Raw genomic sequence first — 26869 nt, forward strand, 5'->3', positions numbered from 1 at the left:
TTTTTTATTGCTGTTGTTCATGGTGGACTACTGCAAAAATAAACAAGATAAATTTGGTAACATTACTATTTTTGTGAGTCATTAAAAAGAGTGCTATTATAGAAAACAACAGTCCCACAATGATAAAGATAAGGAATTAAGAGCTTGGACAAAAAGATTATTTCAATTAATCAGTGATTCAAATGATCCAAATCTTTTCGAAGAATTGTACAGAATAATTCAGTTCACTTAAGTGATTTGGAATGCCCATCACTAGTGCTGTGTGCAAAAGCCTGGGGTCAACATTAGTTAATATAACCATTAGGAATTAATACATAAATGCTTTTACAAATTAATTACATGCAGGTTTCTGCAAATTAGAACATTATATACATTTTCACAAATGTGTCAAATATGACTTAATGCACACTAAATGGATTGTTAAGATGTAAACTACATAATGTCTTCCTCCTCAGTGCATTTGGACTTACTCACTTTTTCCACATTTTATGTTACAACCACATCAATCTACAAACTATACCCCATAATGACCAACAAATGCAGGTTTTTTAGAATGTACTCAAAAAAGTATTCTTGGGTATGACTCTACAACTGTAGAGTTATTTTTTGCAGATCCAATTATTTTTTGCAGATCCTCTCAAGAACAACCAGGTTGGATGGGGAAGGTCACTGCACAACCATATACAACTCCGGAAAGAATTAAGAGACCACTGCGCCTTTTTCTTTCCTTTCCAAAAAAGTTGAAAAGGAAAGTTTTGAGTGAGGAACAGAAGCGTTCAATTTTCAACGGTCTCTTAATTTTAACCTGTTCCTCACTCAAAACCTTCCTTTTCGACTTTTTTGGAAAGGAAAGAAAAAGGTGCAGTGGACTCTTCATTTTTTCCGGAGCTGTATATATATATAATTCGCAAACATCAGGCTTTTTCATTATGTGGTATTGTGTTTAGATTGATGAGAAATAACCAGCTAAATCCATTTTCAAATAAGGCTGTGATGTAACAAAATGTGGAAAAAGTGAAGGGGTCTAAATACTTTCACAATGCACTCAAAAACAGGATGGCACGATTAATATTTAAAACTAGGAGGTGTATTAATACACCTAGTGTAGGTGTATTAATTCAGTTTGAAATTAGGATGCATCTTTTACCATGTTTAATATTTTTTTGACCACATAGGGGCACTATGAGCTTATTTTTTTATAGAGAAAGATAAATCGGGCAAATTTTCTTTATTATTTGCTAAACCTTTATTTAAACAGAGCAATCAAATGAGGCTTAGGTGAAACAGGCGTGCCCTGTTTCACAGCATTAAAATATTTGTAAATATAAATAGAACACATGTATGTTAGATTAAAAAAATAACACACTTGGTGGGTACTTTGTAATTACATGTATAATTTTAGCCGAGCCTAAACCTTAACCTCATTCTCAAGTTCTCGTAAGCTGCCAACTTAGTTTTCCTAACCTGCAAAGTAAATTCTCTAACTCACTAATTGTAAAGACATACCAAAGAAGACTTGATTCTGTTTTACAAAGTACTGAATAAAGGTTCTGAATAGGTATATACATTAGACAAATCCCCCCCCAAAATTGGCACACATTTCTAAATGGGTTTTTACTTTGTCATTGTGGGGTATGTCACACATTAAAATACATATCAAGATTTATTCAGAGTTGTTTTTATTCCTCAGTTTAATTTTATATCTTGCAGGAATCTTATTGTATTCAAAAATATTTATTTCAAATGTTTCTTTCTCCATATGGGTTATTTGTATATGATGGTTTAATATTTTCTTTTGTGTGCATGAAGGCATATCAACTACCATTTTTCACAAAATGAATTCTACTGACACAGAAATTGTATCATGTAGCATCAAACAAATTGCCATGTTCGCAAGGATCAAAACTTTCTACAATTGCTTTCCACTGCAATTACTTTACTTCCTTTAAAACTTTAGATGGAAATGTGTTCAGTGATTTTGATTTATTAATAACAAAATACTTGACAACATCATTAAGAAAATGTAGAATTGGTTAACATCTTCAGCCTATAATAGAAAACATCAGTGTGTATTATAAGGTTTAAAGCAAATTAAGTAAAATATTTCTGTTTAACTTTTTTTAGTACCCAGGGAGTGACAGTCATGGTCTCTCAACATGCACATTCAAAGTATTCCAGGCAATACATTGCATATTTTGTAATATACAGGAATTCTCTCACTGAAAGACTGTACCATTCTCTGACAAACTCCCAATAGGCCTGCATAATTTAACATGGCTTCCGAAACAAGAGGCTACAATGCATTTTGAAAGGATGATCTACAGTAGAGCCACCACAGCACACGGTTTACAAATAATACTTGGCTGTATGATTTTAATCATAATAGCAAACTTTAATTCATTTTGTTGCCTTCCCTGTGTCCCATAGCACCCTGAACATGCATTTTTTTGTCTACATTCTTTATATTAGCTCTGGTCCAAGGCATTATGTGCGACTTGCTGACAGTGCCTTCCTACTATCTAGTCCGAGAAAGGATCCGTGTCAGCAAACCACAAGTAAAGCGCTGGACCAGAGTTAAGTATAACCTTACAGTCACAGAAAACATTATTGAACAGACACACATGCGCTACCTTGCCTGTCCAATAGTTGTACTCTAGCTGTGATCTGTGTATTCCAAACAGGCCCATCTAAAGCATGCCTTTAAATCAGAGCCTTCTAGTACAATGGATACCTTTTACACTCAACACTGCTCACTCTTAGATGCATAGACACAAATTACAAGTCACACTGTGTATAACCACTACATGGTGCTGTTAAATAGTGAAGACAGGACATCTGTACGCCGTTAACATTGGGCAATATGCACCAAACATGTCCAGATGGGCTGGAGTGTGCACGCTGATGAAGGGGACTGATTGGCCCTTCTGTCTGTCACTCAAACCGGCAATGTCTTTCTCCTGTGGTATCTGTTTTTCAGAGACACATGAGCTCTCTCCTCAGAGATGGAAGTACTGCATTTCGACCCACACATGGCAACAGGCATTGTTAGTTCAAGGACAGTTGTCCATTTAAAGGTTCTGTACCTTCCCATCATGGACTGTCCTTGGCTTCCTCACAGCTCCAAGGCCCCAGTTACCCCGGTCACACCCACTCTGCTCTTAATTCTACGTACGGGGAAAAGTAGACCAAGTATAGCATGGGCTTTAGCACACCAGTCCACCATACTGGCTCATAAATTCTCACATTCAGAGAGACTTAAAAACGTCACCCGCAGCCTTCTTCACCCTGTGGTGCTCCTGTCCTTTTAGCCTAGGGGTGTTTGGGGGGATTGGAGCAGCTGTAGTGCATCAGGGTTACATAGCTTGATACCCCCCCTTCAGCCTAACGTGGGGAGATAGCTAACCCAAGGAGAGCGGGGTGCTGTGTATCGGGGTTCAGGAGATCTCAGCACAGCCATGTCTGTTCCAGGCTTGGAGCTCCCCCCCCTCTGCACACACCAATAGGTAGGACTCAGTCCTCTCCTGTGGCCAGCGCACCTGTGGGATGAACAGAGAGAAAAGAGGGATAGAGAGAGAGGACAGAAGACAACGGTGAAAGGATGAGAGGAGAGAAAGTGAGAAGAGAAAGTGAGGAGAGAGAGAGTACATGGAGGGACAAGGGGTTAGAGAGAGGTGGAGAAAATGAGGTGGACACATTGTAGGAGGCAACATGGGGAGAGAGACAGAGAGAGCAAGTTCATTATCTCTAATAATGTTTCAACCACTGCCTGTCTCCCAAATGGCATCCTATTCATACATTCCCTATGGGCCTCAGTGTTCAAAAGTGCACTAAATAGGATATCTAGTGTTATTTGGGACCAAATCCTAATTTCCCATCCTACCCTGTGGAACAGCAGCAGATGGCGGTGGAGGGGGATCACCAGCGGATAGTGACAGGCAGGGGGAGCTCTCTTCCCCTGAAACACACTCACAGTCAGGAACTGAACAGGGTTGTTGGAGGCCAGGGTACAGATGCAGTCTTTTTTTGTTTGAGTCACAGCACAGCACAGCACGTCATGCCGCACTTGCCTGGATCAACATCCGTGACGAGAGAAAGGCAGACACAAAGTAATGTAATTTCCCCTTGGGATAATGAAGACAGTTGTTATTTCATGTCGACACAGTCATATGGTTTTCACCAGGCAAGTGTGGCATGCTGTACCTTGCTGTGACGTGTGCAAAAAAAAGTACTCAATATGTTTCACTTTATTTGGATAGTAACGTTATCCTCTACAACATTCACATGCCTACAACCAACTATAGTTGCAGTCCAGCACAGGTGTAGACCAGGAAGTAAACCAACTACAGAGGAACCTCCAGATAAAGTGAACACACTGCAGGAGCATTTAGGGTTGGTGGTGAGTTTGAATGAGACCCCCAACCTCTATATCCCTTAGAAAACATACACACATTCTGTGTTTGTACTCCAAATAAGGCTTATGTTAGTTGCTGAAGTGAGTTTTCAAACTGACGAGCAGACAGCCAAACAGGTTGTTTGTATGCCCTACAGAAAGCCTTTGATCATCTCAGAAAAAGAGAGAAAGACAGAAAGTGAAGCTTACATTGTCCAGACAGTGGGCAGGCAGAGAAAGAGACGTTGGGCAAACACACAGTTCTGTGATTGGAGAAGAGAGATACGTTAGACCAGCCCAGAGAGCAGGGAACGTTACAGGAATTTTCAGATATAAATAAATTGTGTAGAACAGTTATTGTTGGCTATCTCCCAGAATTGGGGTTGAGCTCGATTCATGACTTTTCATGTTCTGCAACGTTTACCTACTAAACAAGACTGAGAACTGTGTAGGTGTTTTGGGTAAGTGGACAGCTGGCGAGCCATCTGTCAGTTCAATTCATGTCAAGAACTAAACAGGAACAACATACATTTCAGCAGGAGTGATTGCATTAATGGGTGTGTGGAAGTGAGCAAAAGAAAAGTATAAAACATTTGTGATTGGAAAGGGTGAGTTGCATTGCCTGTTTTCTGGAAAACCTTAAAGATACAGGACACATTTATTGCATAGATGTTTATCATTAACAATGTTGTTTTCTCTGTAAACTAGCTAGCTAGGCCTGTTCATCGGCTTGTCAACCAAGCCTGTTCTTTGGTGCATTATGGGATTTGGAGTCCTAAAGAAGCAACAATATCCATCCATTAAGAACTCTCCCAAATAGGAGGGAGAACCTGCAACAGTACATCTTTAAAAGGCTCATTACGCTATATTGATTTATAGCCAAAGAGGGCCAACGGCTACATACCAGGCCTATTCTTAGAGGGGATATTTATCGTTCTCTTCTGGCCAGGGGCGCCAATATAAGCAGATGCTGGTCGGTGCTCCTGCTATGCAACACTCCTTTTCACAATATGGTCTGGAATTCCTAACATCTTACATTTGTGTTGTTGTTAGACACTTGCCTGTGAAGAGGTGCTATAGTGTGTTTAGATGCCTGTAGGTGGATGTAATGTTGCTACACAGGGGTTTTTAGGCATTGAATGTAATAGTATGGACAAAAACAAGGAATGAAAAGCTGAAGTTGTCCAATAAACAAATCATTGGGGCGGGGGGGGGGGGGGGGTTCTGTTGCACAGTGGTTTGAATCATTTTCCATTATGTGCACGATCAAGACCTTCACTTACTGAACTGGCCTCTAAATGATCTATCAAATGGATGGATAAGATACCCGAGGAAGGATGACATAACATGCAATGGTTCAGGTGTGAGGATTTCTGGAGAAGCAGCTGTGGAGGGATGAATGCAGGGTCTCTTGCCTGTCTCTTTGGGGGACTTCAGTCCCTGGATCTCCTTCCTCAGTTTCTCCATCTCTTTCTCCAGCTCTCCGTTCCTCATCTCTGCCTCCTGTAACCGTCTACATAGATGATTGACGAGGGTCAGCTTTGAATCCAAGGAATCTGATATTCTGACTCTGAACACTGACTCTAAATTGACAATAACACCAATGTTTAAGCTACCTGTATATATAATTTATAAGCTACTAGATACCATATCTAGCCATTTGTCTGCAGAGTCTGTTAAGTAAGAAGAAGAAAGACGAGGGAAATCAACTTTTAGGAAGAGACCAATAATAACTAACTAAGATAAAAGCATATACCCCATATCTGCCTGTGTCTGTTTGTCTGAGCATACTCATGGGTGAATCTAACCTGTGTCTGTTTGTCTGAGCATACTCAGGGGTGAATCTAACCTGTGCAGGTCCTCATCATGTCCTGAACTCTTATCGGCCTCCTCTTCTTCCTCTGTCTCGGTGTTCGTTGATGCTGCGGTACCCTGCTCCAAGGCTATGGGGGGCAGCTCAAGCAGGGTAGGCTGGTTTTCAGGTGTTGTAAGGGCATCTCTAAGCTGCCACATCTGACTCTGAAAGGCCACATCCCCCCTCAGTGTCAGCTACATTGATATGGTAACGGTAAACATAGCATGGCCGTGACATAATAACATAATCCAGCAGCCGTTAGCATCTCTTGCATGTCTGATTCTCAGATGACTTCCACGAAACGTATTCAAGATGCCTCTACCTCAGCAGGCACGCAAAATCAATATGTTTGCTAAGAAAGTACTAAATGATCGATCGCAGCTGACTAAAATCTGTGAGATAAGGTTAGATATCGATTTCTACATTAACAATGATAAATATATGTGTAGTGTTGTATAGAACAGAAATGTATCATTTTCAAGTTTGTGCAGGAAAGTTTATTTTCTTAAAACAATGCATGTGTGGTAACAGATTATTTCACAATAAACAGCTGCAGTTAACAGTTAATAACAGATTGTAAAGCTAATACAGAACAAGTCACCATTTAGCAAAGGTTATGAGTAATAAGATGGGAAATAAGAGCTCATTAACCAACTAGCAAAACTGTTAGAATCATCGCTACCTAACAGAGCTAGCTGCTAGAATTCCAGGGCAGAGGGTTCTCATAAAATGTAATTATGTAGAGCAAAAATTAAACAAAGGATTCATCTATAGTGATAATTTGTTTAATGTATGATTACGGCAGTACTGCTTGTATATGTTGTAACTGACAGTATGAACAGACTAGCATTCCTTAGTTAAGCCCTAATTCAAAGTGCCAGTGGAAACAGGACAAATACATGTAAACAACTAGCCAGCAAGCTAGCTAGACTAGGACTCCCATATTAGCGTCCCATGGCCACTGCACCCCAGCTGCTCTGCTAATGCCCCAGAAGGGAGGTTAATCACCTCCATTGGAGTAAAGCTAACTGAATTGCTGAAAAGAAAGGCTGTGCCAAATTATACTCTACTAGTCTAACCAGTTTACCTTTTAAAATATTCTTATCAAATAAAACAGTGTTACAAAACACATTGACTATCTTTTGTGTTTAATATTATGGTGTTCAAATTCGAAGGCTTATATTATTTTATACTAATTTCAATGTCTTATAAATGTTTAGGTGCCAAACTCAATGCATTTTTGGGAAAAAGTCTTGCTTGAAGAGAATTATGTTTTCTGTTTAGCAGAATTTTTCATTAATTAGGTAATTTTCTTGGCAACCATTTAGTGTAACGATTACAAACCCATGGGCAATATGGAAAACGAAATACAAAATGTATTTATAAATACCTAAAAAATTTATTATTGAAGGAAGTTAAAATAACTTAACAATACCATTATCTTTGCAGCCCTATGTTTAAAGAATAGGAGTTACAATTTACAATTATGAATTTAACATTGGCTACCACTCAAATTATCAATGCTAGCCAATCGATCAGAATTCTAAAATTAGTCTTAAATCCCAATGCTAGTTTTTCGTGTACATATTTATACCAACCAGCTTGTCCTGGAAGTTTAGGTTTGGCAACCCTTGGTGTCTCTGGTGGTCAATTTCCATCATGATGTCACGACTGCGATCCAAGGCACCCGTCTGTCTGTGAGAGAGAAATAAATACATTTAAATTGTTTTCAAATGACATCTCATTAAATTTGGTTATTTTCATACTAAGACTACACTCACCTAAAGGATTATTAGGAATACCATACTAATACTGTGTTTGACCCCCTTTCGCCTTCAGAACTGCCTTAATTCTACGTGGCATTGATCCAACAAGGTGCTGAAAGCATTCTTTAGAAATGTTGGCCCACATTGATAGGATAGCATCTTGCAGTTGATGGAGATTTGTGGAATGCACATCCAGGGCACGAAGCTCCCATTCCACCACATCCCAAAGATGCTCTATTGGGTTGAGATCTGGTGACTGTGGGGGCCATGTCAGTACAGTGAACTCATTGTGATTCGAGCTTTGTGACATGGTGCATTATCCTGCTGGAAGTAGCCATCAGAGGATGGGTACATGGTGGTCATAAAGGGATGGACATGGTCAGAAACAATGCTCAGGTAGGCCGTGGCATTTAAACGATGCCCAATTGGCACTAAGGGGCCTAAAGTGTGCCAAGAAAACATCCCCCACACCATTACACCACCACCACCAGCCTGCACAGTGGTAACAAGGCATGATGGATCCATGTTCTCATTCTGTTTACGCCAAATTCTGACTCTGCCATCTGAATGTCTCAACAGAAATCGAGAGTCATCAGACCAGGCAACATTCTTTCAGTCTTCAACTGTCCAATTTTGGTGAGCTTGTGCAAATTGTAGCCTCTTTTTCCTATTTGTAGTGGAGATGAGCGGTACCTGGTGGGGTTTTCTGCTGTTGTAGCCCATCCACCTCAAGGTTGTGCGTGTTGTAGCTTCACAAATGCTTTGCTACATACCTTGCTTGTAACGAGTGCTTATTTCAGTCAAAGTTGCTCTTCTATCAGCTTGAATCAGTCGGCCCATTCTCCTCTGACCTTTAGCATCAACAAGGCATTTTCGCCCCCACAGGGCTGCCGCATACTGGATGTTTTTCCCTTTTCACACCATTCTTTGTAAACCCTAGAAATGTTTGTGCGTGAAAATCCCAGTAACTGAGCAAATTGTGAAATACTCAGACCGGCCCGTCTGGCACCAACAACCATGCCACGCTCAAAATTGCTTAAATCACCTTTCTTTCCCATTCTGACATTCAGTTTGGAGTTCAGGAGATTGTCTTGACCAGGACCACACCCCTAAATGCATTGAAGCAACTGCCATGTGATTGGTTGATTAGATAATTGCATTAATGAGAAATTTAACAGGTGTTCCTAATAATCTTTTAGGTGAGTGTATATATAATACAATGTGACCTTGTCGCTGTGTAGGAGTAGCCAACAAAAGCCAGGTGAACTCCAATAGGCGCCCTGTCCAAAACATCACTCAGTGTTTCCTGCAGGACAAAATACTTTGTGGTTTATATTCATTTCAGGTATGCTGTATATCAGCATCACCAACTTTACTTGCGTTTCAGGATCCATGTCATATTTTGTGGGAGCCACTCAAGGTTCTACATTAGACACCATTACACTCAGATTGAATATACTGTAGATTGTGTGTTGTTTATGGCCATTTCAGAATAATACCATTTCACTGAGGCAGTCGTCTAACACGTCAAAGTTTGACGTATCAGTGGCGTTGGAGACTTCAGGTTGGAAAGGTGCTGGAAGTTCATTCAGAGAGCCCCAGTCTAGTCCACAGAAGAAGGGGTGGCCCCTGAAGTCTCCAGAGCCCCCTGCCCCCATTCGATCCTCCCTCTCACAGATCAAACCCATGATGAGGGAACGCGCTTCGTCTGAAACCTCAGGGCCAGATGACGGGAACTCAAAGTGCTCCTGAAAGGACATAATGGTTGCTACTGCTACTCTGATTGACCAGCACTGATCAGTTTAATCAGCCATACATTTCTCCATAACAAAATGACCACTAAACTCTACATAGTTGTGGAGATTTAACAACTGTAAAAAATATCGCAATAGCTCTTTTTTTGCCCTTTGATAGAATACTAGGTGTACGTTTCACCAGACTTGTGTCTGCGTTAGTCACCATACCTGGAAGTTCAGGATCTTGGCATAGGTCTCAGAGATGGTCTCTGCATAGAAAGGTGTGGTTCCCTGTAGCATCTCATAGGCACAGATCCCCAGGGCCCACCAGTCACACTCGGGGCCATAACCCCCCCCTCCCTCCACCGCACGTAGGATCTCTGGGGACAAGTAGTCAGGAGTGCCCACTGCGAGGGAGGAATGGACCTGCCAATACACAGTCAAATGTGAGACATACATTCCACAGCATTAATGTTCAATCAGTGGATTGAAAGTGTTTTTTTGACCATTTGGGGACCCTCACCATGCCATCCTCTTGGACCCTTAGACAGGAACCAAAATCCCCCAGTCTGACGTGGCCCTCTGATGTCAGCAGGATGTTGTCAGGTTTGATGTCTCTGCAGAGTGTACAGTGAAGATAATCTTAACATTATTCTCCCTGTTCCAAAGTCTGTCTATCGGGATTTCATAGCTAGTGTTCCTCCAAACCCTGCACTCAGAACCTCTGATGCAGGGCCCACTATTTTACAGTCAGATGCAGTATGGTCCACTCTCAAAAAGAGAGTAATTTTTGTTAAGGGGACATTGTAGGAGCATTGCATGCACGTTTTGCTGGGTATTGTCAGGTAGCTGCCTCACTAACCTGTGCACATAGCCCATCCTATGGATAGAGTCAATGGCCATGACCATCTCAGCCAAGTAGAACTGGGCCATGTCCTCAGGGAAACGGTCGCCGAATTTACTGAGCAGGGTCAAAAGGTCACCACCAACATAATAATCCATCACCAGGTACTGACAGACAGAGAGACAAACAGATCATGAAAGTTGGCAGTGAAAAAAAAGAATACAGAGAGAAATTGATTATTTCATTTGCCCATGTATATTCAGAGGGAGGGAAACTAAGGAAATGATTGAAACGACTTCAGTGTTTAATGGGAAGGCCAGTGTGACAATGGTGTTGACAAATTGTCACTACGTCTAGTATTGACCATGGTATTGACAGTTTTTCACTAATCCCCACCAGGTAATTGTCGTCTTGGAAAGCGTAGTGCAGCTCTGTGATCCATCGTCGGTCGCCCTTCAGCAGAACCTCCCTCTCCTCCTGGTAACAAGCTGTCTGCAGGAGACAGACACAGAGGAAATACACAACACACACACGGATGTTGCTCAACTACTAAATCATATTTAAGTGAGAGGCAACAGAAGAATTAATGTTAATAGAGCATCTGTTTTTGCTTTAAATTTGATCAATTTGTCAACAGATATGAAATCAAGAACAAACTATTTTATTAAGGTTATATGCTGTCAATCCAATTAGCTTTCTGTAAAGATTCAACAAAATCCCATTAATAGTTTTTTGTTAAACGTGACGTGGAAAAGACTTTGGTTCAACCGATTTGTGCCCAGCGTGTCTGTTTGTGGTTACCTCTCCTCTCTTCAGCATGTCCCACTTATTCATTATCTTCATGGCGTACACCTGCTGTGTGCTACGCATCCTCGCCACGGCCACCTATAATTGCAGCAACACATGCCTGTCACCACAGAAACAAGAAACTATTGTGCAGCGTGAACCTAGACTTTCAGCTGTGTTCTCTCACCTCACTGAAGGTCCCTCGACCAATCACCTTCAAGATGTGGAAGTCATCCCTCTTGATTCGCGTCTTCTTCACCTGCCTCACCAGGGGCTCCGCTGTGATTGGAGGAGAGAGCATAGAGGGCTGAATCCATGTTACCACAACAAGGCTCAAGTTTTGGATGGAAAATGTATTGTATACACAGACGTTTACACAATATATTTATCTAGGGCCACAGTGTTTTTAACAACACACACATTGTTAAAAAAAAGACATTGTTACCAGCAAGTTCTCCTTTAAGAACCTGGTTGTCTGACATAGTGTAAGAGCCCGTCTAAGAATAGCCACCACAACTTAATACTTTTTTAAGGCAAGTTTTCCAGCCCTTTCATTTTCATTTTTTTCTCCTCCAACCCCTTCTTGTGTGGGGAGGAATGTGAGTGAGACCAAGGCAACACTGTAAACTGTTTTAGTGGGGAGAGAGAGGGAAAAAGGGAGTGTATGAGAGACAGAGGAAGAGAGAGCAGGAAAGAGAGAGAATGAGAGATTGAGGAAGAAAGAGAGGGAGAGAAGCTTCTAGAGCCACTCGGTCTTTAAGGCATCTTTTAGAAACAGAATTCTGCAGTCCAATGACTTCCTTCCCTGGGTCCTAAATGGGCCCTATTATAAATCTAAGGAATCTGCCCAGGATTTTCATCATGACCAATATCAACAATGTGAACAATCATTTTGAGGACGTAGAATCTCTGGACATCAAAGCTTTAGAATACACAAAAGCAGGTGGATCCCAATAATGTGCATTCTGTGATTGTGACCTATTTATTTTTCGCAACCCTCTGGGTATCTGAAACCCACCAGTAATTAACAGCAAAAGGTCGCAGTGGTCTCAGGGCTCTATAATGCCTCATTCTGGGACATACTACATTCACTACATTCATTCATAGGTTAGTAACTGCATGAGGGTAAACATCCTTTCCTTACGAATGGCCTAACATCATGAACACACCAGACCTGGGTTCAAATCCTAGTTAGCTTGCAAGCAGTGACAGGTGTGGCTTGCAAATGTGAGGATATTGCTTAGGTTAAATTGTGCAAGACAAACTCAATCAGTTTAGCATCTTTCTCACTAATAGTTCATGGGTTAGGATTGTACCTAGGGGGAAACTCGACGAGGGTCAGAGACTGTGTTCATATTGGATGAGAGGTCAGGATTAACACCATCTCTACAGAAGAGGATGCTGGGACATAAATAATTTTTCCACACTTCCACCCATCCTGCCCAGATGTATCCCCCTGCACACACCCACACACACACCCACACACAGTAAAACACACACAGACACACACGGTCACACACACAACCCCACACACGGTCACACACACACAAACCCACACACGGTCACACACACCCACACACGGTCACACACACACAAACCCACACACGGTCACACACACACAAACCCACACACGGTCACACACACCCACACACGGTCACACACACCCACACACGGTCACACACACACGCCCGACTGGTTGACAGAGAACAGGGCCCGGTGGAAGGTATGGCGTGGGGGGGGGTTCGCTTCTCTGCCTGCCTGCCCGTGTTGTTTACCCCGGACCTTTACTGGTCTAACCCTGCCAACCAGACCACCTCATAAATGGAAATGTCTTTCCTCCAGAGACAGAGACACACGGGGGGGGGGGGGGGGGGGGGGGGTGTTTAATGATTCAGAAGGAGTTGAAGATACAACTAGAGGATGACATGACATGGTCTACATCAGGGGGATAGATGGGTTAGATGACCTTTTCCAGCTTCCATAACATGTCCATTACTTTTAGGGCATGTGTAAACTCTTCCATTAGGAACAACATAGCATATAACACTGATTTGTGGAGTAATAATCATGTAAAATACCAATGTCATCCAAAGGACGAAGGACTCTCTCAGCTTGAATATTTGAGACTATCTCTGTGTTTGCTGACATGTGGTCATTCCATAAGACATGTTACGTGATTCATCCATGAGAAACCAGGCTGCTGCATCCGCAAACCTGGTGCCACAATTAATTTGTTTTCCCTGTTGTTAGATGCAGTCTCTGCTCTGAAAGGTCAAATAAGGCAAAACACAGAATTCGACTAGAATAAGACATAAAAGCTATATTCATGCAGATATGCATTTTACATAATATTATAAACACACAAAGCAATGTTCAGACTTTTCATTAATTAAACAATGAAGAATCAATTGTGAAGGTGGTCTGATTCATGTTACTTATAATCACTGATTCATAATGAACCCATACATGATGGAGATGATGCCAGCAACCTGACTTTACAAATTATGGCAATCTACAGTATGCATATCTTTAGTTGAACAACAAAGGCAAAAATGGTCTTACGTTTGACTCAGTTGACTCTTGGTATCAAATGACTGTTGGCCTTAATTGACTGTTAGTTGGTTTTAACTGACATTTAGTCTCAACTGACTGTTAGATGGTTTGAACTGACATTTAGTCTCAACTGACTGTTAGATGGTTTGAACTGACATTTAGTCTCAACTGGCTGTTGGATGGTTTGAACTGACATTTAGTCTCAACTGACTGTTACTTGGTGTGAACTGGCCTTTGGTCTCAACTGACTGTTGGTTGGTCTCAACTAACCTCAGGGCATAAAATAGAGCATATGGAAGCAGAAATCCAAGAATGCGAAAAAAGTCATTTTTACATGTGTATTGTGGTTTGTTAGAACGGAACAGAAATTTGCATCAAAACGACATGTCTGTCCCGCCTACTGGCGTGCTATGCTTGCAAACAGCCCATGTAGCATCAACTGCAATGGCAGAGGCATATTCCATGTAGCCCCAAAAGCATTGTTGTGATTTACAAAAGGCATGGGCATTCAGTAGAATGCTGCTGGAATCTGGGCAGACTTTACCCTCCTCCACAGTTTAGGCATTTGTCTTTTCCCAGAGTAAAACCAAGTATTTCCTTAAGTTTTGTAACTCTTGTAAATGAAGCAGTCACATGATGCGGAGGCATTGGTATCTAAATGTTTTACTTGAAGCTGGGCAGATTTGGAGCTCCTCCTAAAATGAGGATGTTGCCCATTTACAACTGAATGGTTATGGTGCATAATTTGCAATGGCTAGGTTCTATTCGGAAAGTGCTTTCCATAGTGCTGGGTGATGAAACAAAGAAAAATGTGTTTCATAGCACTCGCAGTGCATTTAGAAAGTTCATCCCTGTGTGGAGATCTGTGTACTATGACCATCATTGCCTGTTTCTCAGAAGATGGCTTTAGGACATTAACCTTTTGTATGCTAATGTTGGGCACTGTAAACTGAAATGCTTATGCACTTCCTTTGGATTTGCATGCAAAACCTGTCCAACCTCATACTGAATAATTCTCACAAACTATGTAGGCTAGATCTAGAACACGTTGGCTTACTGTAGTATATGGAACGGGTTTCTTCAAATGTCTCTAAATAATGTTTCATATTTGTGATTGACTCTTGGAAATGGATATTGTGCACATTTACATCACTATTATCACAATAATTATATTTTAGTCATTTAGCAGATGCTCTCATCCAGACTGACATTCAGTAATGCAACATTTTTTGTACTGGTCCCCTGTGGGAAAGGAACCCACAACTCTAGCTTTGCAAGCGCCATGCACTAACTGAGACAAATTTACCTCACTTTTCTAAGTCTTATCCATTTCTGTCAAACAGAGGAGAGCTCAACTTCACAACACATTGTTCTACTAATGATCTGACTATAAAGCTATACATGAAGACGCTATTTGAACAACCCAATCAGACTTCCATGTAATTCCAATTTATTGAAACTACAGCAATGTTCTAATTTAACTGCTCTTAAAAATGCAGCGCTCCTCCAGGCAGCCGGCAGAGAGGCTTGACCTAAGACATTTGCACATCTACAATATGAATTTAAAATCCATGCTCTTCCAGGCCCAATCTGCCAGCCCCCCCAAAACATCCTCAACTGAATAAGACTGAGTTTTTCGACACCTACACATTAATATATGGCTGGACATCTTACTGTCATTCAACATCCATATATCACCCATCTTCAGTCTAAAGTTAATTCCAGAATTGTCTACTTGTTCTGTAACAACGCATAATTCACGCATGCTTGTTAGAATGATCCTCTTGATAATCCTTGGCTATGGCGATGTAACCTGTAGGCTTCCTGCTAGAAGACTTACAGCTAACAAGCCCCTCAGCAAATGACATTCAACTGACCACACTGCCATTCTTTGTTACCTGCAACACTTTATCACACATCACTGTGACATATGCAGACTTAATAACGTATTCACTTTCAGGCAGATCACTCCTCTGCATTAGCTTAGCTCTCTCCTTAGCATCTGCTATTCCAATATTAACATTTGCTCTGGTGGATATCTCGCTCTGGTCACTCTTAAAACCTGCACTTAATTTCAGTTCGCTGCTCTCATGGATGAGAATGAATTGCATAAGCCCCTTAAGCTTCACAAATCAGTCTGGTAACAGCTCACTCTTTCACTAAACAAATCTATATGTTTCTCACTGTATTTGTAATTTGTCTATTCCCTTGTGTATAGAAAGTATTTGGTTATTTGTTTTTAGCCCATTCAAGGATGACGTCATAGCAAGTTCCAAATGGAATTTCACATTGTCAGCCATTGAATGGGGTCTTATTGACTTTGTGATGACTGTTTAATAATTGCTGACTGTGTCTTAGCCTCTGAGCCTACTCTAAGCCCACTAACATGCTGCATCACTGGTCAAAGTTCCACATCTGATACTTTCCACTCGTCCCCGATCAAGACCGGACACATGCTGTGACCAAAATAGGAACTTCTGTTACCGTGGCAGTTGTTGCCCCAAGGCAAGCTAACACTGAACACAAGTTGAAGCGTGTGGACCCAAAGAGTCCCTAATTGTATATTTTGAAAAACTTTTGAAATACGAATAACCAATTCAATTCAAATCTGTCAGATAAGATATTCACAGAGTTCTATTGTGAAATGTTACATATCCATTGTTTAACATTTAAGTTATTTGGTCACCTAGAGTAGCTATCTAATGAAGCAATGACTGTAACTTGCTCTGGATAAGAGCCTTTACTAAAGGACTAAACTGTTCACATCTGAAATTACTATTGTGATTAACTGATTACATTTCTGGGAACTTTCAGTCTATTTCCTGGTTACCCTGTTGGAGAATTTGCAGAATCTGGAGACACATAGGAGAGAAGTCAGGAATCTGACCATCATTTCTAGAAAGAGCAGGTATTGTATTGTAAGTTCCAGGAATGTTGCTACCCCACACACATTTCTTATTTTATATATAGATATAATTTTGTGACAAAACAATATTTTGAGAAATTACACCAACATTAGATACAGTGGGGAGAACAAGTCTTAGATACACTGCCAATTTTGCAGGTTTTCCTACTTACAAAGCATATAGAGGTCTGTTTTATGATAGGTACACTTCAACTGTGAGAGACGGAATCTAAAACAAAAATACAGAAAATCACATTTTATTTGCATTTTATTGCATGACAAAAGTATTTGATCACCTACCAACCAGCAAGAATTCCGGCTCTCACAGACCTGTTAGTTTTTCTTTAAGAAGCCCTCCTGTTCTCCACTCATTACCTGTATTAACTGCACCTGTTTGAACTTGTTACCTGTATAAAAGACACCTGTCCACACACTCAATCAAACAGACTCCAACTTCTCCACAATGGCCAAGACCAGAGAGCTGTGTAAAGACATCAGAGATAAATTTGTAGACCTTCACAAGGCAGGGAGGGGCAACAGAACAATAGGCAAGCAGCTTGGTGAGAAGGCATGAACATATTAAATAGTGAAAACTGTTGGCACAATTATTAAAATGGAAGGTCATGTGGTCTGATGAGTCAAAATGAGCTTTTTGGTCTAAACTCCACTCGCCGTGTTTGGAGGAAGAAGAAGGATGAGTACAACCCCAAGAACACCATCCCAACTGTAAAGCATGGAGGTGGAAACATCATTCTTTGGGGATGCTTTTCTGCAAAGGGGACAGGACGACTTCACCATATTGAGGGGAGGATGGATTGGGCCATGTATTGTGAGATCTTGGCCAACAACCTCCTTCCCTCAGTAAGAGCATTGAAGATGGGTCGTGGCTGGGTCTTCCAGCATGACAACGACTTGAAACACACAGCCAGGGCAACTAAGGAGTGGCTCCGTAAGAAGCATCTCAAGGTCCTGGAGTGGCCTAGCCAGTCTCTAGACATGAACCCAATAGAAAATCTTTGGAGGGAGCTGAAAGTTCGTATTGCCCAGCGACAGCCCCAAAACCTGAAGGATCTGGAGATGGTCTGTATGGAGGAGTGGGCCAAAATCCCTGCAGCAGTGTGTGCAAACCTGGTCAAGAACTACAGGAAACGTATGATCTCTGTAACTGCAAACAAAGGTTTCTGTAACAAATATTAAGTTCTGCTTTTCTGATGTATCAAATACTTATTAATTACTTAAAAATCATACAATGTGATTTTCTGGATTTTTGTTTTAGATTCCGTCACTCACAGTTGAAGAGTACCTATGATAAATATGAAAGACTTCTATATGCGTTGTAAGTGGGAAAACCTGCAAAATTGGCAGTGTATCAAATACTTGTTCTCCCCACTGTATAGTAGGTGACCCTAAGAGTTAATATTCCAATTGATTGTTCCAAATGAAGTGCTAGCTCCTGCGTGTGAAATCATGAATTGTCAATACATCATGCAAAATCAATATATTTAGTTTTTCAGTTTAATTTAATGTGGATAAGATGTCATGGCAGCAAAATGTGAGTACTTATCAACTGTATGTGTGACCTTGTTGACTAAATATTAGTTGTCTTTGTAGACTGTTTGATATAGAGTAAGATGGAGACAGAACTGGAGGATATGAAGATTCTGTCCAGAGAAGCCAATGTTCCCAGTAAAACCGTTCTGTGTTAGTAGTTGTCAGTCAGTCAGCCAATAGCCCTGTGATTTTCTATTGCAGTGTGTTGTGTAGGGTATTATGAACTGTGTGTGTGTGTGTGTGTGTGTGTGTGTGAGTGACTGCTGGTAGGCTTAACAGCCTGACACCAGCTAAAATATCCCATGGACACACAAGGGCAGATGGTTAATAGAGGAGGGTTGGATTACACAAACTTGTGTTGGTCCTGCTATCTTTCTACTGTAAGGGCCTGCTAGTCTCCTTCCCTCAGGAGACAGCAGGACTCAGTCTGTTCCTCTGGGGAACACGACACATGCACTCACCACAAGCCAGGCCTGAATGCCCTCTATAACCTTAGAGCCAGTCGTAGTGGAGTACATTAAAGGGACATCACCCTTCGTAATCCAAGTTTGTTCACTGTAAAGAAGTTTAACGTCAAGATGAAAATCCAGCTACACCTCCCCCACTCCAAATGAATTGAAAATAGCATGTATGTCAAATTGTATTTGATAAGACAACCAAATATATCATCTATAAATATAATGAATATGTATGAAGTCATTTAGCCAACCCATAAAGCTTCCTGGGAGCCCTTTATCTGTATTCCATCCACACACATCCTCCCTGCACTGAGAGCCTTATGAGCTATGAAGCAGTAATGGGGTCATCATAGCATGCACTGAGGGTGTGTGTGTGTGTGTGTATGTGTATGTGTGTGTGTGTGTGTCTGTGTGTCTGTGTGTGTCATTGACCTGTAAAGCACAGTCCAGAGATCTTTTTTCCCCATGTACACCCATTGTGTCAGGTGCTACATGGAGAAGTTTTACCCATAAAGGGACAGGAGCAGCTTGTCGTACTGTACTGGGTGGTGTGTGTCACTGGGTTGCTATGTCTCATACGAACATGTCCATATACATCGCAAGGAAGACCGGACTGAATCGTACACTGTGAAGAGAAACGCTTCCTGGAGGATCTGCAGTGGTACTTCAAATTTAAACCCTGGGAGAATTTTAAGAGGTACTTCAAACTTTCTTTGCGGAACCTTTAAATGGGGGTTCTTTAAAGGGCACTTTTAAAATGGCCCTAAAATAACTGTATTTACAAATAGGAGTTGAAATTGTAAGGATGTTGTGAAAGCATGGGGTCAAAAGAAAGGGACGAAAAGTGGTTCTCTATCTTTTATTTCCATCAATGCAAGTTTCAGTAGTTTCTTCCAAATTCTTTAGGTGTACTTAAAGTAACTACTAGTGGAAATGTACCCTTTAAAAGTTAATGTTATCAGACTATTTGTGGTTAAAGCAAATATTATTGAAAAAAGACAAAATCCAAACTCAAACTTCACAGACTGTTTAAAAATGCCATTGAGTATTACTGAATGTCAAGCTCCTGAGGAGTACTAGATATCCAATGAGTGGTCTCAGAAAAAAGATGAGCTTGCCAATCAGCAATTAATATTTTTACTAACCGGTACACGCCCACACCATACAGTTGTTGGGTTACACCCACCCCATCCATCACTATTTAATATGTTCATGGAAAATAATAATAAAATGTCTATCCTTATGGGTATTTGAGATAAGGAAATCCATGGTCCCTATTCCCTAGCCCTAAATGTAATCTTAACCATTACCCTAACTCTTACCCAATCCCTAACCACAATAACCTAACTCTTACACCTAAACTTAACCTTGAAGTCCCAACACTTAACCATGTACTTCACCGGTAATGCATAACTCTAAAAGCAACCCCAGTTCTCACACTGCCCAGTTGGACTTCTTTCCCTAAACTGAATATCTACGCTGGAAATCATATTTTCCCTAGTGGGAAAAAACAATCTGGCAATTTTTCAGGTTATACTGTAATTGAGTCACACACAAAATCACACACACACAGATAGAGAGAGAGAGAGAGAGAGAGTAACGCAAAGTGAGAAAAGCAAAGTGAGAAAAGCACTAACCCCATTGGAGGAAGCCTGAGACGTACTTCTCCCTGGCCAGGGGTGAGGAGCAGAACTCTTGGTACACCCCCACTAGCAGGTCCAACAGTGTCTGCAGTCCCACCGGCCCTGGGGCCTGCAGTTCCAACAGCATTAGGTCTGTATCATGAGGCCCAGGGTCCGCTGACATGTTGTCCATCAGTGGAGGGCCTGGCGTGGGTTCAGTGATGCTGTAACTCCCTCAAGTCCATGAAGACTACAGTCTGGAAGCTGCTTCTGGACTGGAGCTCTTCTATCCACTCCCCTGTGTTTGATACACTGGGCTTCCTGTAGTTTACAGTGCCCCCCTCTCTCTCTCTTCCTCCCTGTTTTTGTCACTCCTCACCACTCCTGTACCTCTTGTTACTACCCTGTCATCTGTGAATAATGGTGTGCCTATAACAGGTGAAATGTGTTTTTATGACTGTCTCTTACTGTTTGCTCCTCTCTCGTTCTCATTTTCTGTGTCACTTTCTTTCTGTCTGTCTACTTGTCTGTCTGAATCTCTCTACCTGTTGGTGTCTGTCTACGTTTCTGTTTGTGTCTGCCTGGTCTGTCTGTCTCTGAAAGTCTGGGTCTTTCTACATGTCTGTCTGTCTCTGACTGTCTCTGTCAGTCTATGTTTGTCTCTGTCTTTCAACCTGTCTGTCTGCCTGTCTGCCTGTGTCTTTCTACATGTCTATCTGTCTCTGACTGTCTCTGTCGGTCTATGTTTGTCTCTGTCTTTCAACCTGTCTGTCTGCCTGTCTGTCTGTCTTTCAACATGTCTGTCTGTCTCTGACTGTCTCTGTCTATCTCTGTCTTTCGACCTGTCGTTTTGTCTGTCTGACTGTCTCTCTCTTTTGATCTGTCTGTCTCTGTCTTTCGACCTGTCGTTTTGTCTGTCTGACTGTCTCTATCTTTTGACCTGTCTGTCTCTGTCTTTCGACCAGTCTTATTCTTCTCTTAGTAGTTCTATGGTATCTTCCAGTTACTCAGAGTCTGACTCCAGACCATTTTTGGTGCGTCTCTCTCACTCTTTCTCTCCCTCTCTTTTTCGTTCACTCTCTCCTCAGTGTCGGCAATATCACAATACATGGAGGACTGTTACTGTGAGAACAAAGGGTTTTTTAACCAATGCAAATTCTATCTCCCTTTTCTAGAGTTCTGTGTCCAAAAGCATAGCCCGCATTACTCTTAACTGAAGGAAGATACTTTATAGTTTCCTCAAATCTTGTGACAGTCAAGACTTTGTCCACAGTCCACAAGCTATTTGACTCCCTCAACCTTTTGCAGACCCCTCCATCTCACCTCTGTCTTTCTCAATCTGTCTTTACAGCCCTCCTCCCTCTCCTTTTCTCTCCCTCCTTCACTCACTCTTTTCAGGGGAACAGTGGTTGTCCATGTCTCCTGTCCAGCTCACTGGCTTTGAAAATCCTCCACTGACTGTGTTTGTCCATTAATTCTCTGTCTGTCCTTCTGTTCTCCCCTGGTTTCAGTTGAACATTGTGGGTCTGTAAGCTCGGCTTCCTCCGTCCACTCTCTCTCTCCCTCTCTCGTCCCAGCTTCTCGGTTTGGACTTCTCCAGTGAACTGCCCCTTCCTCTTTTCCTCTGTTTATAAATACACCACTATTTCTCCCTCCCTCTTCCTGTGTCTTCCTTTGATTCTGATATCTATTTGTCTTCATTTCATTGCACATCTTACTGAATGATAACTGATGCACGCTTCTGTTTACGACTGCAATGCCTTTTCAAACTGTGCACGTGATTGTGTGCTGTACACGGAGGTAAGCCAGGAGTGTAGAATGCATATCACAGACAGTGTGTTTCGTGTCTGTGTCAGTGATTCATGTCAGCACCTGAGCATGTGTGTATTCCTGTGTATGTGTGTGTGTGTGTGTGTGACATGTGAGTAGCATATTGCTTCCTCTTCTTGTCTGTGTTTTTACATATGGCAGCCTACATCAGAACAGCGTTGCAGTGTGGAGCGGGCAGTGTCCCTGGAATGTTTTCCTAAAGGAGTGGCGCTCCAGGACATGCCAGGACACAGAACACTGGGTCAGCTTATCCCCGGTCCGGCCCAATCCCTGTCTAATGTCCCCTTTCTGCATTCCCTTCTTTAATAGTTATCACTAGTATTTTACAAGGGGATACACTAGATCCAAAATTGTATTTTGTAATATGTATTTGATAGGGTTGATGAAAATATATTCATATTTTGTATCAAAATACTTTAGTGTTTTGTATTTTGAAGTTTAAATATAATGTAAAATACTTTGTGAGAGGTCTACATGATGACGTCATAAAAAAGCTGCCTCTGATTGTTGCCTACTCAGTAGTTTGACCAGATCTGTGTAGATCAGAAAAAATAAAATTGATGCATACCCGAAGAAGAAGGTCAAGGTGAGAAATGTGTAGGTTGCCAGCTTTCCATAGATTTTTAGCAAAAATTGCTAAACTTATTAACAGTTCATGTTAAGTTTTGGTTTTATTTGCCTAGTCTAAATTGTTTACCAATTTATGTAATATTCTAGCTAACTATTTGACCTAAAACATGCCGGGCAGGGTGCCTCCAGGAGCAGGGTTGAGAAACACTGCTCTATACCTATATTCTCAAAAGATTCAGTGGTTGGAGTTGGGTTAATACTCTGATTACTACTACTTCTGATCAAGTTTCTGGCTACATTTAAAAACAAAACATTTAAAACATTTATTGCATGACATTTTTTTTATTGCTTTTAAATTCAACCCGATTGGTGCTTTTGAAGAACGTTGTTCTTTATTTGCTTGAAATGTTTCTTCATATTCAAGATGTAGTTTCTTCTAGTTAATAGCACTAACCAAATGATGTTCCACATTTAACTTGAACTAACAACATTTAACTCATTATGTGACATCTACAGACAGACAGTTGCACCACAACTCATTCAGATGTGTTATTTCAAAGGAGGTGAATACTTACCTAATCAGTTATATTCTGTTTTATATTTATAATTCATTTAGGGGAATTTACATTAAGGACTTATTTGTGCTGAACAGTGGTACAAACTCCTATTTAAATCCATGTTCATTTGTAACAATGTTGTAACACTGTTGTAACACTGTTGTAACAACGTTGTAACACCATTGTAATATCATTGTAACACATTCATACGTGGAAAAGTCCAAGAGGGGTGAATTCTTTGGAGATCCACATTATAATGTATAAATGGCCAAAGATCTGCCACAGGAAGTATTGCGTCATGATATATAGCACTTTAATGGCTCATGACCAAAGCTGTTTGATTATAAAGTAAATACAGTGTCATGGTATATGGAATTCATATGTGTTATAAATGACCAAAGGGGTGTGACTTTAAAGGAAGTACAATGTAATTTAGCAGGGAGTGGCTGAATGTTTCAAAGACCACACTGAGTCATCTCAATGTTTGCATGTTTGTGTACTGAAACAATGCAATTTTTGAGTCCATCATGTTGTGGGCTGTTATAAAGGATAGTGTTTTTGGTGAAAATTCCCTTTATAGTGTATCCCATCCTGAGGCACTATGTCCACCTATATAAAGTACAGGTTTATGTTATATCCAATAAAGACAATTATATCCCATTTGACGTTGTTCAGGTGATGTCACAGTTATGACACATTAATTAACTTTCTTAACGCATAACATCCATTTATAGATGCCTCAAAACTCATGTATGTCATTGTTATGATAGCATTGTTATGACCTTATACAACCTTTATAAGCTTAAGTATTATGTCAATGTAATTATTAACCTACATTGTCTAAATCTGTCCTACTGAATAAAAAAGCAAGAGTCAAAAGAAGCTGACTTTGATTGCTGATGTAAGATCAGTTTTAGCATTTATCCCTAAATGGTTGGCATACAGATCACAGACAGACAGACAGACAGACTGCCCCTTGGGCCAATGAGGAGTTAGTTGTCTCTGAGATCTCACAGATAAGCCTTAATACACGAACACACGACCCACAAAGTCCCAGTCCAGTATATGGCTGGGACAGTGGAGATCCTGAGTCATTATCAGATGTGGCCCACATATATAGGGCACTACTTTTAACCAGGGCCGGTTTACCATGAAGGGACATAGGATGCTATTTCAGACGCATCCTTCACAGTAACAGAGCAACTACTGGAGCCTATATTTTAACAGCAGAAAGCACTGCTGTTTAGACACAGAATACAATTGAAGAAATAGGGTACATCTTGATCTGATGTACTTAACTGCAGAAATGTATCCCTTTGATGTCACAGCGCCAAACACAAACATCATGTCAAGCTACGATAACTGGTGTCTGCTGTTCTGTCAGATGTAGCCCTGTCGGGGGGCGGCACTGGTGTGCCTCTAACATTTCTAACCGTGTTACATACTGTACACTGGTGTGCCTCTAACATTTCTAACCGTGTTACATACTGTACACTGGTGTGCCTCTAACATTTCTAACCGTGTTACATACTGTACACTGGTGTGCCTCTAACATTTCTAACCGTGTTACATACTGTACACTGGTGTGCCTCTAACATTTCTAACCGTGTTACATACTGTACACTGGTGTGCCTCTAACATTTCTAACCGTGTTACATACTGTACACTGGTGTGCCTCTAACATTTCTAACCGTGTTACATACTGTACACTGGTGTGCCTCTAACATTTCTAACCGTGTTACATACTGTACACTGGTGTGCCTCTAACACTTCTAACCGTGTTACATACTGTACACTGGTGTGCCTCTAACATTTCTAACTGTGTTACATACTGTACACTGGTGTGCCTCTAACATTTCTAACCGTGTTACATACTGTAAACTGGTGTGCCTCTAACATTTCTAACCGTGTTACATACTGTACACTGGTGTGCCTCTAACATTTCTAACCGTGTTACATACTGTACACTGGTGTGCCTCTAACATTTCTAACCGTGTTACATACTGTACACTGGTGTGCCTCTAACATTTCTAACCGTGTTACATACTGTACATTGGTGTGCCTCTAACATTTCTAACCGTGTTACATACTGTACACTGGTGTGCCTCTAACACTTCTAACCGTGTTACATACTGTACACTGGTGTGCCTCTAACATTTCTAACCATGTAACATACTGTACACTGGTATGCCTCTAACATTTCTAACCGTGTTACATACTGTACACTGGTGTGCCTCTAAAATTTCTAACCGTGTTACATACTGTACATTGGTGTGCCTCTAACACTTCTAACCGTGTTACATACTGTACACTGGTGTGCCTCTAACACTTCTAACCGTGTTACATACTGTACACTGGTGTGCCTCTAACATTTCTAACCGTGTTACATACTGTACACTGGTGTGCCTCTAACACTTCTAACCGTGTTACATACTGTATACTCTGACATGTTAAACAATTCAGTCATGTAATAGTGACCCCAAGTGGTCTAAAGCAAGAATACTTTATGATTTGAATCGGGCAGAGCAATGGCAGCCTGTTGACCAGAAGTGAAATGCCCTAACAATAACAAAACCAATGATCAATATAAAGAACCCAGTTTGTAGGCGTTATTCCATGGAAATAATTATTTTAGCTGAGGTGAAGTTTCCGTTGGTGCAGAGAGATCTAAGATTAGCATCCTGTCATCCTAACTTTAATGGGGAAATGCTAATCTGACCCTAGGCCAGTATTTGGAGTAAATTTCCCTCAACCAACAACATATCAGTAGGTGTGTCTTAAACTGGCTCAGAATGTGTCTGAGACCGTGTTCGGTCTTACAGCAGCTTATTCTCTGCACTGATCCGGGGATATACAAGAGTACATCTGTGTTCACCCTCCAGACATGTGTCCATTCCATACCTGCAACTCATCATTACGTTCTGCAACAAGAACATTACTTAAAATCTATCAAATGCTTTATCTGCACATGATTGAGGTCAGCTGTCCTGTATGTAACCAATGGGACAGTCCCTCCAACGCTAACCTTGTCCACCTGGCATCAGACAAGCTCCAGCCAAAGCAAAAGCATTAAAAACATTTTGAATATGATTTGGACCCTTGTCTGCTCCTCACAGCTCACTGCCATTCAAAACAAGGGGCTCCTTCCAGTTCCAGGCAGTTGCCTCAGTATGATGACCTGAGGCATTAAACCTAGTAAGCTGTCACTGCCGATGTCCACAGTCACTCATGACTAGCATTGTTGTGGGTTTTAACAACAGGGTTTCGGTGAACAACAGTGGAGTCATAAGCTAGCGCTGCAATGACCCCATAGGCCCTTTATAGTGCGCTACTCTGGACCATAAGGAATTGAGTGATATTTTAGAAAGAGCTATTTAGAGGAGGCCCTCTGGGAATTGCATGATGGGAAATATGAAGAGAGGCTGCCTTATTAGCAGGGTCGTATA

The 26869-nt window shown here is 41.2% G+C and overlaps 1 protein-coding gene across 5 annotated transcripts; it reads right to left on the bottom strand.

Annotated features, from left to right (window-relative positions):
• Positions 1-869: 869 nt before the first annotated feature.
• On the bottom strand, positions 870-21034 carry LOC105011017 (DM1 protein kinase). 5 transcript variants are annotated; one of them, XM_010870746.5, is made up of 15 exons: positions 20482-21034; positions 11565-11656; positions 11393-11476; positions 10988-11083; positions 10610-10758; positions 10271-10364; positions 9976-10173; positions 9511-9759; positions 9238-9317; positions 7844-7940; positions 6240-6409; positions 5806-5903; positions 4601-4653; positions 3881-3955; positions 870-3536 (listed from the first exon to the last, which is right to left on the bottom strand). In XM_010870746.5, the coding sequence occupies exons 1-15, from the start codon at positions 20657-20659 to the stop codon at positions 3435-3437; spliced, it is 1815 nt and encodes a 604-aa protein (XP_010869048.1). In that variant the 5' UTR covers positions 20660-21034; the 3' UTR covers positions 870-3434. The 5 variants fall into 5 exon arrangements, 2 of the variants coding, with proteins under 2 accessions (XP_010869048.1, XP_010869049.1); XR_828053.4 differs by having other exon boundaries at positions 3513-3536; positions 3881-4067; XM_010870747.5 differs by lacking the exon at positions 3881-3955.
• Between the last annotated feature and the right edge of the window lie 5835 nt (positions 21035-26869).

Source organism: Esox lucius, chromosome 7 (genome assembly GCF_011004845.1).
Source record: "Esox lucius isolate fEsoLuc1 chromosome 7, fEsoLuc1.pri, whole genome shotgun sequence".
In the NCBI taxonomy this organism is placed as follows: Eukaryota; Metazoa; Chordata; class Actinopteri; order Esociformes; family Esocidae; genus Esox; species Esox lucius.

Bases quoted from the DNA above. Each gene is read 5' to 3' on its own strand.
- LOC105011017 (XM_010870746.5), bottom strand. From the start codon at position 20,659: ATGGACAACATGTCAGCGGACCCTGGGCCTCATGATACAGACCTAATG. The intron at 11,084-11,392 runs GTAACCACAAAC...TGTCTCCTGCAG, and splicing joins ACATGCTGAAGAGAGGAGAG to ACAGCTTGTTACCAGGAGGA. The intron at 4,654-5,805 runs GCAAGAGACCCT...CTCCAATCACAG, and splicing joins GAAGTCCCCCAAAGAGACAG to AACTGTGTGTTTGCCCAACG.